This window comes from Phytophthora parasitica, assembly GCF_000247585.1.
Source record: "Phytophthora parasitica INRA-310 unplaced genomic scaffold supercont2.42, whole genome shotgun sequence".
Lineage (NCBI taxonomy): Eukaryota > Oomycota > Peronosporomycetes > Peronosporales > Peronosporaceae > Phytophthora > Phytophthora nicotianae.
Genome location: NW_008649028.1, coordinates 460237 through 471034, shown reverse-complemented (window position 1 = coordinate 471034; position 10798 = coordinate 460237). Strand labels below are relative to the sequence as shown.

Here is a 10798-nt window from a genome sequence, read left to right as displayed (position 1 = left end):
CAGTTGGATGCATCGATCAAAGCCAAATGCAAGTGAGCTCATTCTTCAATTTCCGACGTCCGGTCAAGACAAACAGTTACCAACCAAGCTCTTCTAACACAAGCAAGATGATGTTCAGCAAGACAATCTGCGCACTGTGTGTGGCAGCTGTGGCGTTCTCGGCTAGCACGGTGGACGCATCTGCAGAGGTGGCGCAGACGTACGGGCGGCTACACCAGAACTACGGCGGCTACGGCAAGCAAGATAGCTACGGCAGGGACGACGGCTATAACAACCGCGACGCGTACGGCAATCGGAACGGCTACGGGAAGCAAGACAGCTATGGCAAGCAAGACCGCTATGGCAAGCGAGACGGGTATGGCCACCAAGACAGCGACGACTCGCTCGACAGCTATGACACGCGTGGCGGATATGGCAAGCAGAACGGCTATCGCAACAACGACGGATACGGCAAGCGAAGTGGGTACGGCGGTGCGCTGGTGGGTACTAGTGGCTACGGAGGCGTGGGAGCTGCCAAGGGATACGGTACTGCTGGCGCCGGAGCTGGTCTGCAAGGCGGTGCCGGCCTCAACGCAGGCGCTGGTGTGGGCGCCAGAGGCTACGGCGGATTGGGTGCTGGTGTCGGTGGTAAAGCTGGCGCTGGACTCAATGTGGGCGCAGGCTTGAATGCTGGTGTCGGTCTCAACGCCGGTGCGGGACTGAATGCCGGCGCTGGACTCGGAGCAGGCGTCGGCGGTACAGCTGGTGCGGGTCTCAATACCGGTGCTCGTCTCGGTGCTGGTGCCGGGCTCAACGCTGGTGCAGGCCTTAACGCGGGAGCGGGTCTGAACGCCGGTGTGAGTGACAATGCTGTCGGCAAGGCCAATGGTGGATACTCCAAGGACACGGGCGCCGCACAGACAGCTACCCAGTCGGGCGGCTACCGTCACTTGCGCGCGTAAATACCCAGTCCACTGGGTCTCCGGAGCGGATGAACCGCTCCTGTAGGCCGGTAATGTGGACTATCAGGCTGGGACCATTCGTTGAAACCGGCCACACTCGGACGATGTGCCGAGATCTAGCACGGGAAACGTGCTTTACATGTTCGTTGTAGTAGCTGTCATGTATGTAGGGGGTACTCTTCACTGTGTAGAGCGCACTTAATCCAAACACGACCTGATTAGTTGTTCATTTTCGCCTTCTCTGTATGGACGTCTGCTGCATACAACGATATCTTAGCCACACGTATCTTCGTCCATCGAAATATGTATGTAGCCATTTAGATGAAGTTGAAGTGACTGACCAATGAAAGAGTAGGCGGAAGTCTCTGGATTCATGGACATGTATCGCCCTACAACAACGTGCGGTAGATTGTTTAATGTGGTGTCCTCCGTCCCCAACGACACTGTGAATATCACCGCTGCCCTGCCACAAGTAGCTTGTCCTTTTCCAGTAATCCGCGGCAATTTGAACATGGCTACATTGTGTAGCCCGGGTGTAGCCATTTGGAGCCTGCCGAATTCTCCCAAAAGTAATTATATTCTCATTTGTTATTTGCCCATCAACATGGCAGAGGTGACGCAGCGACTAGCTGCTTGCGCCGACGATCTCGCCGTCGTGACGGAGTTACGGTCCGTTCTGGCTGGTCTAGCAAGTACACAGGACCGTCGAGCTGTTGTGGACGAGACCGTGTCATTCCTGACGGCGTCAGAGGAGCGCTGTGCCCGCGCAACGAAGGCGCTTATTTCGGATTTAAGCGAAAAAACTTTGGAACGCGAGGTGCAGTTGGAGCTGCTGGACGCACTACTCGTCTGGGCGACACAGAAATCGGTGGACGAAAACCACGAGGTATTAGAGATACTGCTACCATTTTTCCAGCTCGCAGTGACGAGTCTGGGTGATGCTGGAGGTGGGAAACGATGGCTCAAGTGGGGGGACCAGGTGCTGGCTGTGGTGCACCAGAATGCGGCGTTAATAGAGAAGCAGGAGTCTCTGGAAACGGGAGAAGAAACAAATGAAAGCTCTGAACGATGGAGTCGCTATGTGGTAAAAATTGCGGCCTTATTATTGCAATTACGCAATAAAATGGAGGGAAATGACGATACTGCGCTGGAGTTAAAGACGGCAACTTTTGTGTGGAAGGTAGGTTGTTGGAATAGCACACAATACGTTTATTACTAGTGAAGAACTAATGGTTTTTGTTGTTATGTGTAGAATGTAGCCAAGTTGGCGACTGCTTTTGGTCCGACTCTGGCAAGCTCAGTATCGAGTGACCCGAGCGAGTCAATCAAAGATAAAGATGCTGAAATGGATGCAGAGAAATTCGGTGTGGATGAGCTCTTGGCTGCTGCAGTGGCGTCTGTCGAGCGAAGTGTTGGGCAGTTGCTGTGTGTCTTGGATGGAGACACTACTGGCAATCCAGATCTCAGTGTGTTGAAGTTTCTGAAGCTTTACTGGCGGGCACTCCAACGACTGATTACCGCATTTGCAGACAGTTTAGAGTGCGAGCTGGAGAATTGCGTCCTAGCAATTGTGAATGTGACTGCGAGTCTGCTTTATGCTGTTCGACACAGTTTAGTGCCGATGACGTCGAAACCAGGACAAGAGCTGCGAGACATGCTTGGCCAAGCACTAGAAATGACTGAGAAATTGGCAGATGGTGGCGTAAATGACCAAACAAAGGACAGTATCCGCACCTTGTTGTGGTATCCTACCACTGATATGGTACGCGCGGTGGGGCAACGTCAACCGTCGGAGATCACGAACGTTGATGTGGAGAATTCGATCCAATGGGGACATTTACTCGTACTTACAGCATTTGCAGGCTTGAGCGGGGATAAGCTATCGAGTACTGAGGTATCGTACGATGACTCTATTCGAGCTGTGGAAGTCTCGCAGTTGTTTGCTCGTTATCGGGAGTGTGCGCTGAGTGACACCATCTCCCGCTCAGTAGAAGCGACGCAGCTGTTTACAGATTTGATGCTAGAATTCCTCTCTGGTTTTGAAAACATCGCGGAACTACAACTAACTCTGCTGAAACAAACGCTGTATCCGGACTGGACGCAGCGTACACTGTGTTGGGAGATCTGGAGGGAGTTATTGTGCTTCAGTTGGGACGAACCACTCGCAGTGCAGACGCTGCAGCTGCTTATTGACGTAACTCAGTGGGACGACTCGGATGAATTCGCGCTTGCAAATGGCGTGGAAGACGAAATCCTGCAGTTAATCGCGTTCGTGTATGCTAATTTGCCTCTATCGCTTAAGGATGTGTGCATGGATCAAGTGACTGCAATTATCGACATGATCAGTAGCGAAGGTCCAGGGCATCAGTTCAATCAGCGCGTGGCGTCGCAAGTGCATTTGCTCGAGAAGCTAGTAGCTGCTCAGTTCCTGAAAGAGTACGACGGACCGATGAAGGATGAGTGGATTGCCAAGTACCTTCCCATGTGTTTTGAATGTTGTGGCACAGTTCTTGAGCTTTTATCAGCCGAAGGAAAAACTTCTACATCGAACAGTGACACTATACTTGGAATGGTACGCGTGCTGGACATGTGTTTGATGGTGTTGAGAGGGGTGTTCGACGACAACGAGCCCAAGCAAGATGACATCGCCGAGCTGTCGGTCATTTTAGTTCGGATGTCCACCGAGGCGTTATCACAACTAGCGAAGCATTTCAAAGCCACGAGTACTTCTCAACCTGGTGTACAAGCCAGTAGAAAACACACAAGTCGAAGCGTAAAACTGAAAAAAGCTGGATCTCGCTGCATCGGGCGGGCTATTGAGACTTCGTTGTATCTACTTTCGAAGCTTGGGCCGGTTCTCAAAGCGAATATAAACAACCAGTGCGCGCAAGTGACGAAGGATCTCTTCACGCTTATCGACAACACGCAGACTGCTGCAATCGACACTTTGATAGTCACGGCACGGTTTATTGGCGTTTGTTTGTTCGACATGCAAGTTGCTAGCGATGACATTGCTGTTGTGTCGCAATTGCTACTCGCTCTGTTCCAAAAACTCTTCGCTGGAACCCGCACTGCTGGTCCCCAGGCGACGTTGCTGCTTTCAGTGTGTCTTGATGCTCTGTACGAGTTACTGGCGCACTCAAACATTGTGGAGCAGTCTGGCACACCATTGAAGACGCTTCTTACTGGAAATCTCAAGCAGTCGTTCATACAGATCGTGTCAATGCGGAAACTCAGTGCTGCAGATGTTGCCAATGCGTTGGAGGCATCTCAATCCAGCACACTCCAGTCTCTCAAGAAGAATCAGAGCTCCTGTTATCGCATCTTTAGGGACCGCTTTCCCGATGAGTCTGCTGGATTGTACGCAGAACCTGACCAGAACCAAGATATCTCCAGCAAACGATCAGCAGACGACTCATCGGGCACGTTGCCGCAGAAGCGTCACAAACTCAGTCATTTTGTGTCATTGTGCCGAGAAATTGAGTCCTCCTTGTCCTCCATTGAGAGCGACGAGGCTGCTGCGAACATATTATCTGGAAAGGAGCTAGAAGACGCCACCGCAGTGCTTCACAAACTCCTCACAAAAACCATCACGTTGTATTGATCACTACAACAAAAGAGGACAAGATGGTGGCAGGTAAAGAGTTGGTCTGTTGCTGCTGTGGATTTCACACACTAACATCACTCTGACCATTGCGCTGTTCAATAGGCTATCATCTGCTCTGTCAGGCTATACAACAAGCTCTCAACGATAAGTTCGGCCAAATCTCTGGAAGAAGCTCGGCTCGATCTTGCCGCGTGCCCGGTCATCGTTGGATTTCTCGCGTTCGGCTGCCTGTTTGGCCTGCTGCTGCTGGGCGGCACGGACTTCCATTTCCATCTGCGCTCGTCGTTGTTGAGTGAGATACTCTTCGTATGCGAGTGTACGCTGTATCTCGCGCTGGTTTCTGGACTCCTCCTCGACCTGCTCGCGTTCCTGCTGTCTGCGCCGAGCGTTGTCAGCCATAATGTCGTCATTCTGTCGAAGATAATACTTGGTCTGCTCTCCAGAGAGCCCTTTCCAGTGGTCTACGCGGACTCGGTGGTCCAGAGACACCCCAGGAAGCGTGGCTTGCAGTGGGTTCTCGCTCACGAGATTGCTCTCAAGCGTGAGCTGGATCTCGCGAGCGTTCTCTTCCTGCTCCTGTCGACGACGATCGCTCTCATCTTGACGCTGCTGAGCTAGAAGACGCTGGTTGAACCGACTGATCTCTGCCGCTGCTGCTGCTCGTTCGCGTTCGTTGCCTTCGTGCAGTTCCTGCATCAAGCGCTCGATCTCGAAGAGCTGAGCCATGTACGCGGCCATGTCTGCATTTTCCTTTGTATTGCGCTGAGCATCTTCAGCCATCTTCTGTATCGACCACTGCTTCATCTGCATCGCCTGCAACCGGATACGTTCAAGTCGAGCGAGATCTTCGCCGTCGAACTTCTGTGCTGCTCCTTGAGCGCAAGTGTCGGGATCGATACTCAAGGCTCGAAGCGCGATATATTCCGCACGAGCCTCACGTATTTTGGCAGTCTGCAGATCCCAGTCATTGCGCAGTGTCAAGAGCTCTCGACGCTTTGCCAGCGCGTCTTCCGACTCGACCTGGAGCAAATAACGTCGGATAGCTGCGTCCTCCTCTTCACTGACGCGTTTGGCTTCACGATCTGCTTCGTTCTGACGTTCTCGCTCCTCGATTTGGTTCTTTACACCGACGATATCCGCCTGGAAAAAGAATACATTTGAGTCCTGAAACATTGAGAATGAGAACATTGAAAAACGTACCCCAATGCTGCGAAGACGACCAGGTCCCAGCTTCTTATAACGTTCGATTTCGCGCTGACGTCGAGCCTCAACTCGTAGCTCTTCCTTATCTTCAGGTGCCGATGGCGGCGGCATCGTCCCTACCACCATTGTTGAAGTTCCTCCTGCGTACTCCTAGGCTTTACGTCTTCTGTCCACAGGCCTTGTTGAATGTGGTTTCGCTTCTTGGTTTCCTGTTGCCATGGGATGCCCCAAAATTGTATTCCTGCCATGACCATTTTTAGTGTCAGATCCATGATACAACAAAACGAACCGTGTTCAAAGTGTGTTGAACTCCTATTTACATGTTAGACTGGGATGCCAGCTAAAGGTAATTCGCTGGAGCGAATCAATATATTGTTTGTGTGAGTTTCTTTGTCTTCTCGCGTTTCTGCGGCGTCAATATGTTGTTGTTTGTGATAAAATACCTTTGATAAAACACAGAGAGGAACCACCACTGCCTCGCTCCATCTTCAATCACTGGGATGCACGAGGTAAGGAGGTCAAGGAAGCTGATTAGACAGCCTCTTCCCGTTTGTCACTGTCATCCTCGAGGTTTTTGAGGTACTCGTCAAGCGTCATTACGCCGCGAATCAGCACGGGCCGCTTGCGACCCAAGATGGCCTCTTCATCCACGTACACGGCACGCACGTCGTTCATGTCGGGCAACTCAAACATGGTCTCCATGAGCGCACGTTCAAAAATGGAGCGCAGTCCTCGCGCGCCTGTGTTCTTGCGTAGAGCCGACTCCGCCACGGCCTCAAGGGCACCTTCAGTTGCATGGAACTCCACGTCACTCAACGCAAACAGCGCCTTATACTGCCGCACTAGACTGTTTTTAGGTTCCGTGAGCACCTGAACCAGCTCATCCTTCGATAACCCCGTAGTGCTCACTAGCATCGGGAAGCGTCCGATAAACTCGGGAATCAATCCGTAAGATACGAGATCCTCGGGCTCCGCTTGAGACAGCAACTGGCCGATCTGATCGCTATCTTTCAGCCTCATATTGGGCATCTGGGCTCCAAAACCGATAGACGATCGGGACGTCCGGCGCGTGACCTGCTTCTCCAGTCCGGCGAACGCACCGCCACAAATAAACAGGATGTTGGTCGTATCGATGGTAATGTACTCGCCGCGCGGGTTCTTACGTCCGCCCTTCTCGGGCACATTGACCATACTTCCTTCAAGGATCTTCAGCAGTGCTTGCTGAACGCCCTCACCCGACACGTCACGTGTGATACTCACGTTCTCACTCTTACGCGTGATCTTGTCGATCTCATCAATGTACACGATGCCACGCTGTGTGGCCTCCAGGTTGTAGTTGGCTGCCTGGTACAACTTAAACAACACCGACTCGACATCTTCGCCCACGTAACCCGCTTGAGTCAGACACGTCGCGTCGGCAATCACAATCGGAACCTTCGCCAATCGCGCCAGTGTCTTGGCCAGCAGTGTCTTGCCCGATCCAGTTGGTCCTACCAGCATGACATTGGTCTTGTCCAGCTCCACACCTTCAAGATACTGCAGCTTGTCGCCCAACGAGTGGTGCTGCAGCCTAGTCGCATGCGTATGTGTCGTCTCAGTCGTTTTCGGAGCCTCCGCCGTCTCTTCTGAAGCATGTTGCTTCGAATTTTGCGGTACTTCTGCATCATTCTTCTCTGATCCAGGATAAATCTCCTCCAACAAGAGACGACGGCCAATACTCGACAACCGCGAGTCATCCATGTCCACATGTTGACGCGTCACGCCCCCCGCACGTGGATGTTGAGAGCTTGCGTTGTGCTTGGCACAAGCAGCTTCCGCCTCTTTCCTGGCCTGTAGCAACTCCAGTGCATGGAGACGCTTGTAGTGATTGTGCACACCTACAGCGAGCGTCTTCTTGACCTTATCCTGGCCAATAACGTACTCGTTCAGTCCGTCGTAGATCTCCCTGGGCGTCAGTACGCGGTCTTTGCTGACTGTCGTATCCGCCGCAGCGGCGAAAAGCGCCTCATTGGCCAATTTCTCGTATTCTCCGTCGGCGTTCATGCGTCCGCCACGTGTGGAAGACGGGAAGTTGCCGCTGTACGTGGGTCCACCCAGACTGGAGCCACGGGTAGTCTGCATGCTTGGGGACAGCGACGAACTTAAGGAGCTCAATGCTGCAGCCGCTGCGGCATTGCGGAAAGTGGGGCTGGGCTGAGCCGGGGGCTGCGCTTTGAGTGCGAAGTGCAGGTTGCAGGTGACGCACTTGACCACGTCACCCTTTTTGAATTCGACCGGGGACGTTGAAGTGGATGACGTCGCAGGATTTGATGACGTCGACTTGTCCGCACTGCCTAGAGGCTCTGCGAGTACGAGCGCAGCGCCGCATTGCGGACAGCAGAGCTGGTCTCCCGCCGCTTTCTTCTTGTGGCTGTCGCTGGGGGGACCTGTGACGACTCCACGCGTCGCGTAGGCGGTGGGAAGACGTTGGAGGCGGTGGGGGGTTGTGGAAAGCTGCGAGAAGGTGCGACACGGCGACGGGACTGCCGACATGTGCGTGGGCTGCAGCAAGTGCGAGACGCAGGCGAGGGCCGAGGTGTCGGGGCGGAGGCGACGGAGCATCGTAAGCGCGGCGTGTGAGGTAGCGTGGAGGGGAAGAGCGCCGCTAGAGACTTCGCGATGCTGGGTGCGAAGAGGCCTCTTTCCAAATGGAGCTTGAAGCGGGGAAACGGAAGCATTCAGGCGACGCTTTTCACCAATCAGCGACTAGAACAGGATCGACATAGTAGAAACAAGTGCGTAAGAGATCTGACACTTGAAGAGCAACGGTAAAGTCTCAGCTAACAAAAATCAAGGGCTGTTGTTCCTATATGCTAAATTTTGTCGACAAGATGTGCTTACATCAGCAGCACGTGAATAAGTTTGCGGCGAGAAGCTGCACGGTTGCCCACTACTTATTATCACTGGTGTGCTCAATATCCGTAAAGCTGTCGGATGACAATCACACATTAGTATTTGCTCTTTAAACGCGTGCTCGATGTCAACTGCTATTGGCCAAAATTTCGAAGCCATCACAAGAAACGCAGCAACTTCAACCAGACTGGCACCACTCGAAGGTTCGAGTGCCGCCGCATTTTTCAGATCCAATGATCGCGCCCATTATGTTGCTCTTGCACACGCAAAGCGCCAGTTCCGTCACCACAGGAGACCGTGTCTATATATGTAGACCAGTCTTGAGTGTTGTTTCATCTTATCCCTGCTCAACAGTCTCTCAACCTAAGAGTGTCAAGGCATCGGCGTTTCGCCGTGTATTCGATTGCTTTTGAAAAGTATCACCAGCAAGAACCGCATGCCTCCTTTTCGAGGGGGGCAAACGAGAAGAACGTCAGATTCCTTGTATATCAATATTTGTAAATTGCAATTTGTAATTGTTTCACGGTGTATTTTGCTCTTTCAAGAATAAACTATAGTCAAAAAGCAACATTTACAACCATTGCTACATTCAGGAGCAATTACTATAACGTGTTGCGCCTTGAAATCGCTCGTTTACTCCTTCCTCTCACATCATCCCGTGGCGGTAAGGCAGTGACTAGAAGTCACAGGTTGAAAAAGATCAAAATATTTGGAGGTTGCAGCATCACGAAATCGCTCCATTTTCCACTGCTATCCGCTAGAGCGAATCCAGTAGAATTGACAATGTGACATCACACTTGGTTTCAAAGCAATGGTTTGTGAGCTCGAAAAATAAACTCAGTTGTCTGTAAATGCAGATTTTTATTTCTTGTTAGTTTACCCTAAAACCCCCGTCCCAACGCTGAGTGTTGTTTGGAGTTGAGCGGTGAATCGTAAGCTAACCTTGTAGTATCACTTGCAAAACTGCGTCTACATGTACCACGATCAGTGGCCGGGTATACCTGTACGAGCTTTTAACGCTTCTTAAATTACTACTGTGCAATTTTGCTAGATACTTGAATCAAGTATCAAGTCTTGATCGTCGTACATGTATAACGAGTCCAAAGTAGGCCAATCGACATATCTTTCCATCATCATCTTTGCTAGATACTCTCACCAAACATGTGTACACGTGACAAGAGCGTTAGGCCTATAATAACTTCTGTGAGGTCACGTTCATTATTGCATACCGCTCACTTGGTTTATTGTCGACGCGTAGCCATCTCTTTTGGGAGCCTCTGATTGGCTGATGTTGTTGAAGTGGTAAAGTTGCTCTATCGCGCACTCAATGTTAACTCTCAGCACCAATATCTGCTGTCTATTTGACTACACGCATTAGGCATTCCTGGCAGGACTCCTGCTGGCATGTTGCAATACCAAGACAGGTACTAGTACGGTGCTATCAATATCTGCCAAATTTGCCAAAGTCCATGGTACACATTTCTCTCGTGTCGTATGCACGATTGGCGACAGAGTCGATCACCAAGCGCGTTAGTAACGGTCTTCATTTGTACAGCGCTGGGAAAGCACCTCCCTCGCGTCGGTCTCGATCGTATGGCCTGCATCCTTCCGAGAGGAAATTCGATGGCGTCGCTGGCTGTTAATGCCAGCCTGGTGTTGATTCCCAGCCGACCTGCTTGTCAGACTGCTAGCGGAATTTCGTTCGGGACAGCGAGGGCTGCATGGAGATCTGATAACAAAGCCACTTTGATCCACTACACATGTAGCGGTGATAGAGTCGCTCGTTTGGTCCACCCGACAGCAGTTCGATCGTGCGGACACAACAAAGACCTGTCTCCAGTAAGTTGTACACGTACAATTACATGTACGCACGTGTGCGTAGGAGCGGAGCAGCCACTTGAATTGAAACGATGCATCGTATGCCACGCAGCAAATGGTTCTCGCGTCCTTGGAGGCCTAGTAGTATATCTTGGGAGGACATCAACTACTCAGGTACTAGACACCACTCAAACACTGTGCCTTGTCAGACAAACGTGAAGGCTCTCAACAGCGCTGGCTTCGTTTGTGTTCCTGTCAAAAGCAATTGACTTGTCTTCAGTAAGTCACCCTGTTTTCAACCAATCATACGGCGATTGAACCCTGGCATGGGAACCCA

The 10798-nt window shown here is 51.7% G+C and overlaps 5 protein-coding genes across 6 annotated transcripts; 2 read left to right on the top strand and 3 right to left on the bottom strand.

Annotated features, from left to right (window-relative positions):
- Positions 1–107: 107 nt before the first annotated feature.
- Positions 108–1158, top strand: PPTG_14679 (hypothetical protein; the record flags this gene model as incomplete). The annotated part of the gene is made up of 1 exon (XM_008911636.1): positions 108–1158. The coding sequence occupies one exon, from the start codon at positions 108–110 to the stop codon at positions 939–941; it is 834 nt and encodes a 277-aa protein (XP_008909884.1). The 3' UTR covers positions 942–1158.
- A 373-nt stretch (positions 1159–1531) lies between these two features.
- PPTG_14677 lies at positions 1532–6139 on the top strand. 2 transcript variants are annotated; one of them, XM_008911633.1, is made up of 3 exons: positions 1532–2121; positions 2194–4578; positions 4651–6139. In XM_008911633.1, exons 1-2 carry the CDS (start codon positions 1546–1548, stop codon positions 4543–4545), a joined length of 2928 nt encoding a protein of 975 aa, XP_008909881.1. In that variant the 5' UTR covers positions 1532–1545; the 3' UTR covers positions 4546–4578; positions 4651–6139. The 2 variants fall into 2 exon arrangements, with proteins under 2 accessions (XP_008909881.1, XP_008909882.1); XM_008911634.1 differs by lacking the exon at positions 4651–6139 and having other exon boundaries at positions 2194–4644.
- Positions 4687–5877, bottom strand: PPTG_14678 (hypothetical protein; the record flags this gene model as incomplete). Its single annotated transcript, XM_008911635.1, has 2 exons — positions 4687–5688; positions 5749–5877. The coding sequence occupies 2 exons, from the start codon at positions 5875–5877 to the stop codon at positions 4687–4689; spliced, it is 1131 nt and encodes a 376-aa protein (XP_008909883.1).
- Positions 6019–8454, bottom strand: PPTG_14676 (ATP-dependent Clp protease, ATP-binding subunit ClpX). The gene has a single exon (XM_008911632.1). The coding sequence runs from the start codon at positions 8350–8352 to the stop codon at positions 6283–6285; it is 2070 nt and encodes a 689-aa protein (XP_008909880.1). The 5' UTR covers positions 8353–8454; the 3' UTR covers positions 6019–6282.
- A 1026-nt stretch (positions 8455–9480) lies between these two features.
- PPTG_23562 (hypothetical protein) lies at positions 9481–10624 on the bottom strand (the record flags this gene model as incomplete). The annotated part of the gene is made up of 3 exons (XM_008911631.1): positions 9481–9488; positions 9873–9956; positions 10516–10624. The coding sequence occupies 3 exons, from the start codon at positions 10622–10624 to the stop codon at positions 9481–9483; spliced, it is 201 nt and encodes a 66-aa protein (XP_008909879.1).
- Between the last annotated feature and the right edge of the window lie 174 nt (positions 10625–10798).

Coding starts and splice junctions, on each gene's coding strand:
- PPTG_14677 (XM_008911633.1), top strand. CDS start 1,546: ATGGCAGAGGTGACGCAGCGACTAGCTGCTTGCGCCGACGATCTCGCC. Junction 2,122..2,193: donor CGGCAACTTTTGTGTGGAAG/GTAGGTTGTTGG, acceptor TGTTATGTGTAG/AATGTAGCCAAGTTGGCGAC.
- PPTG_14676 (XM_008911632.1), bottom strand. CDS start 8,352: ATGCTCCGTCGCCTCCGCCCCGACACCTCGGCCCTCGCCTGCGTCTCG.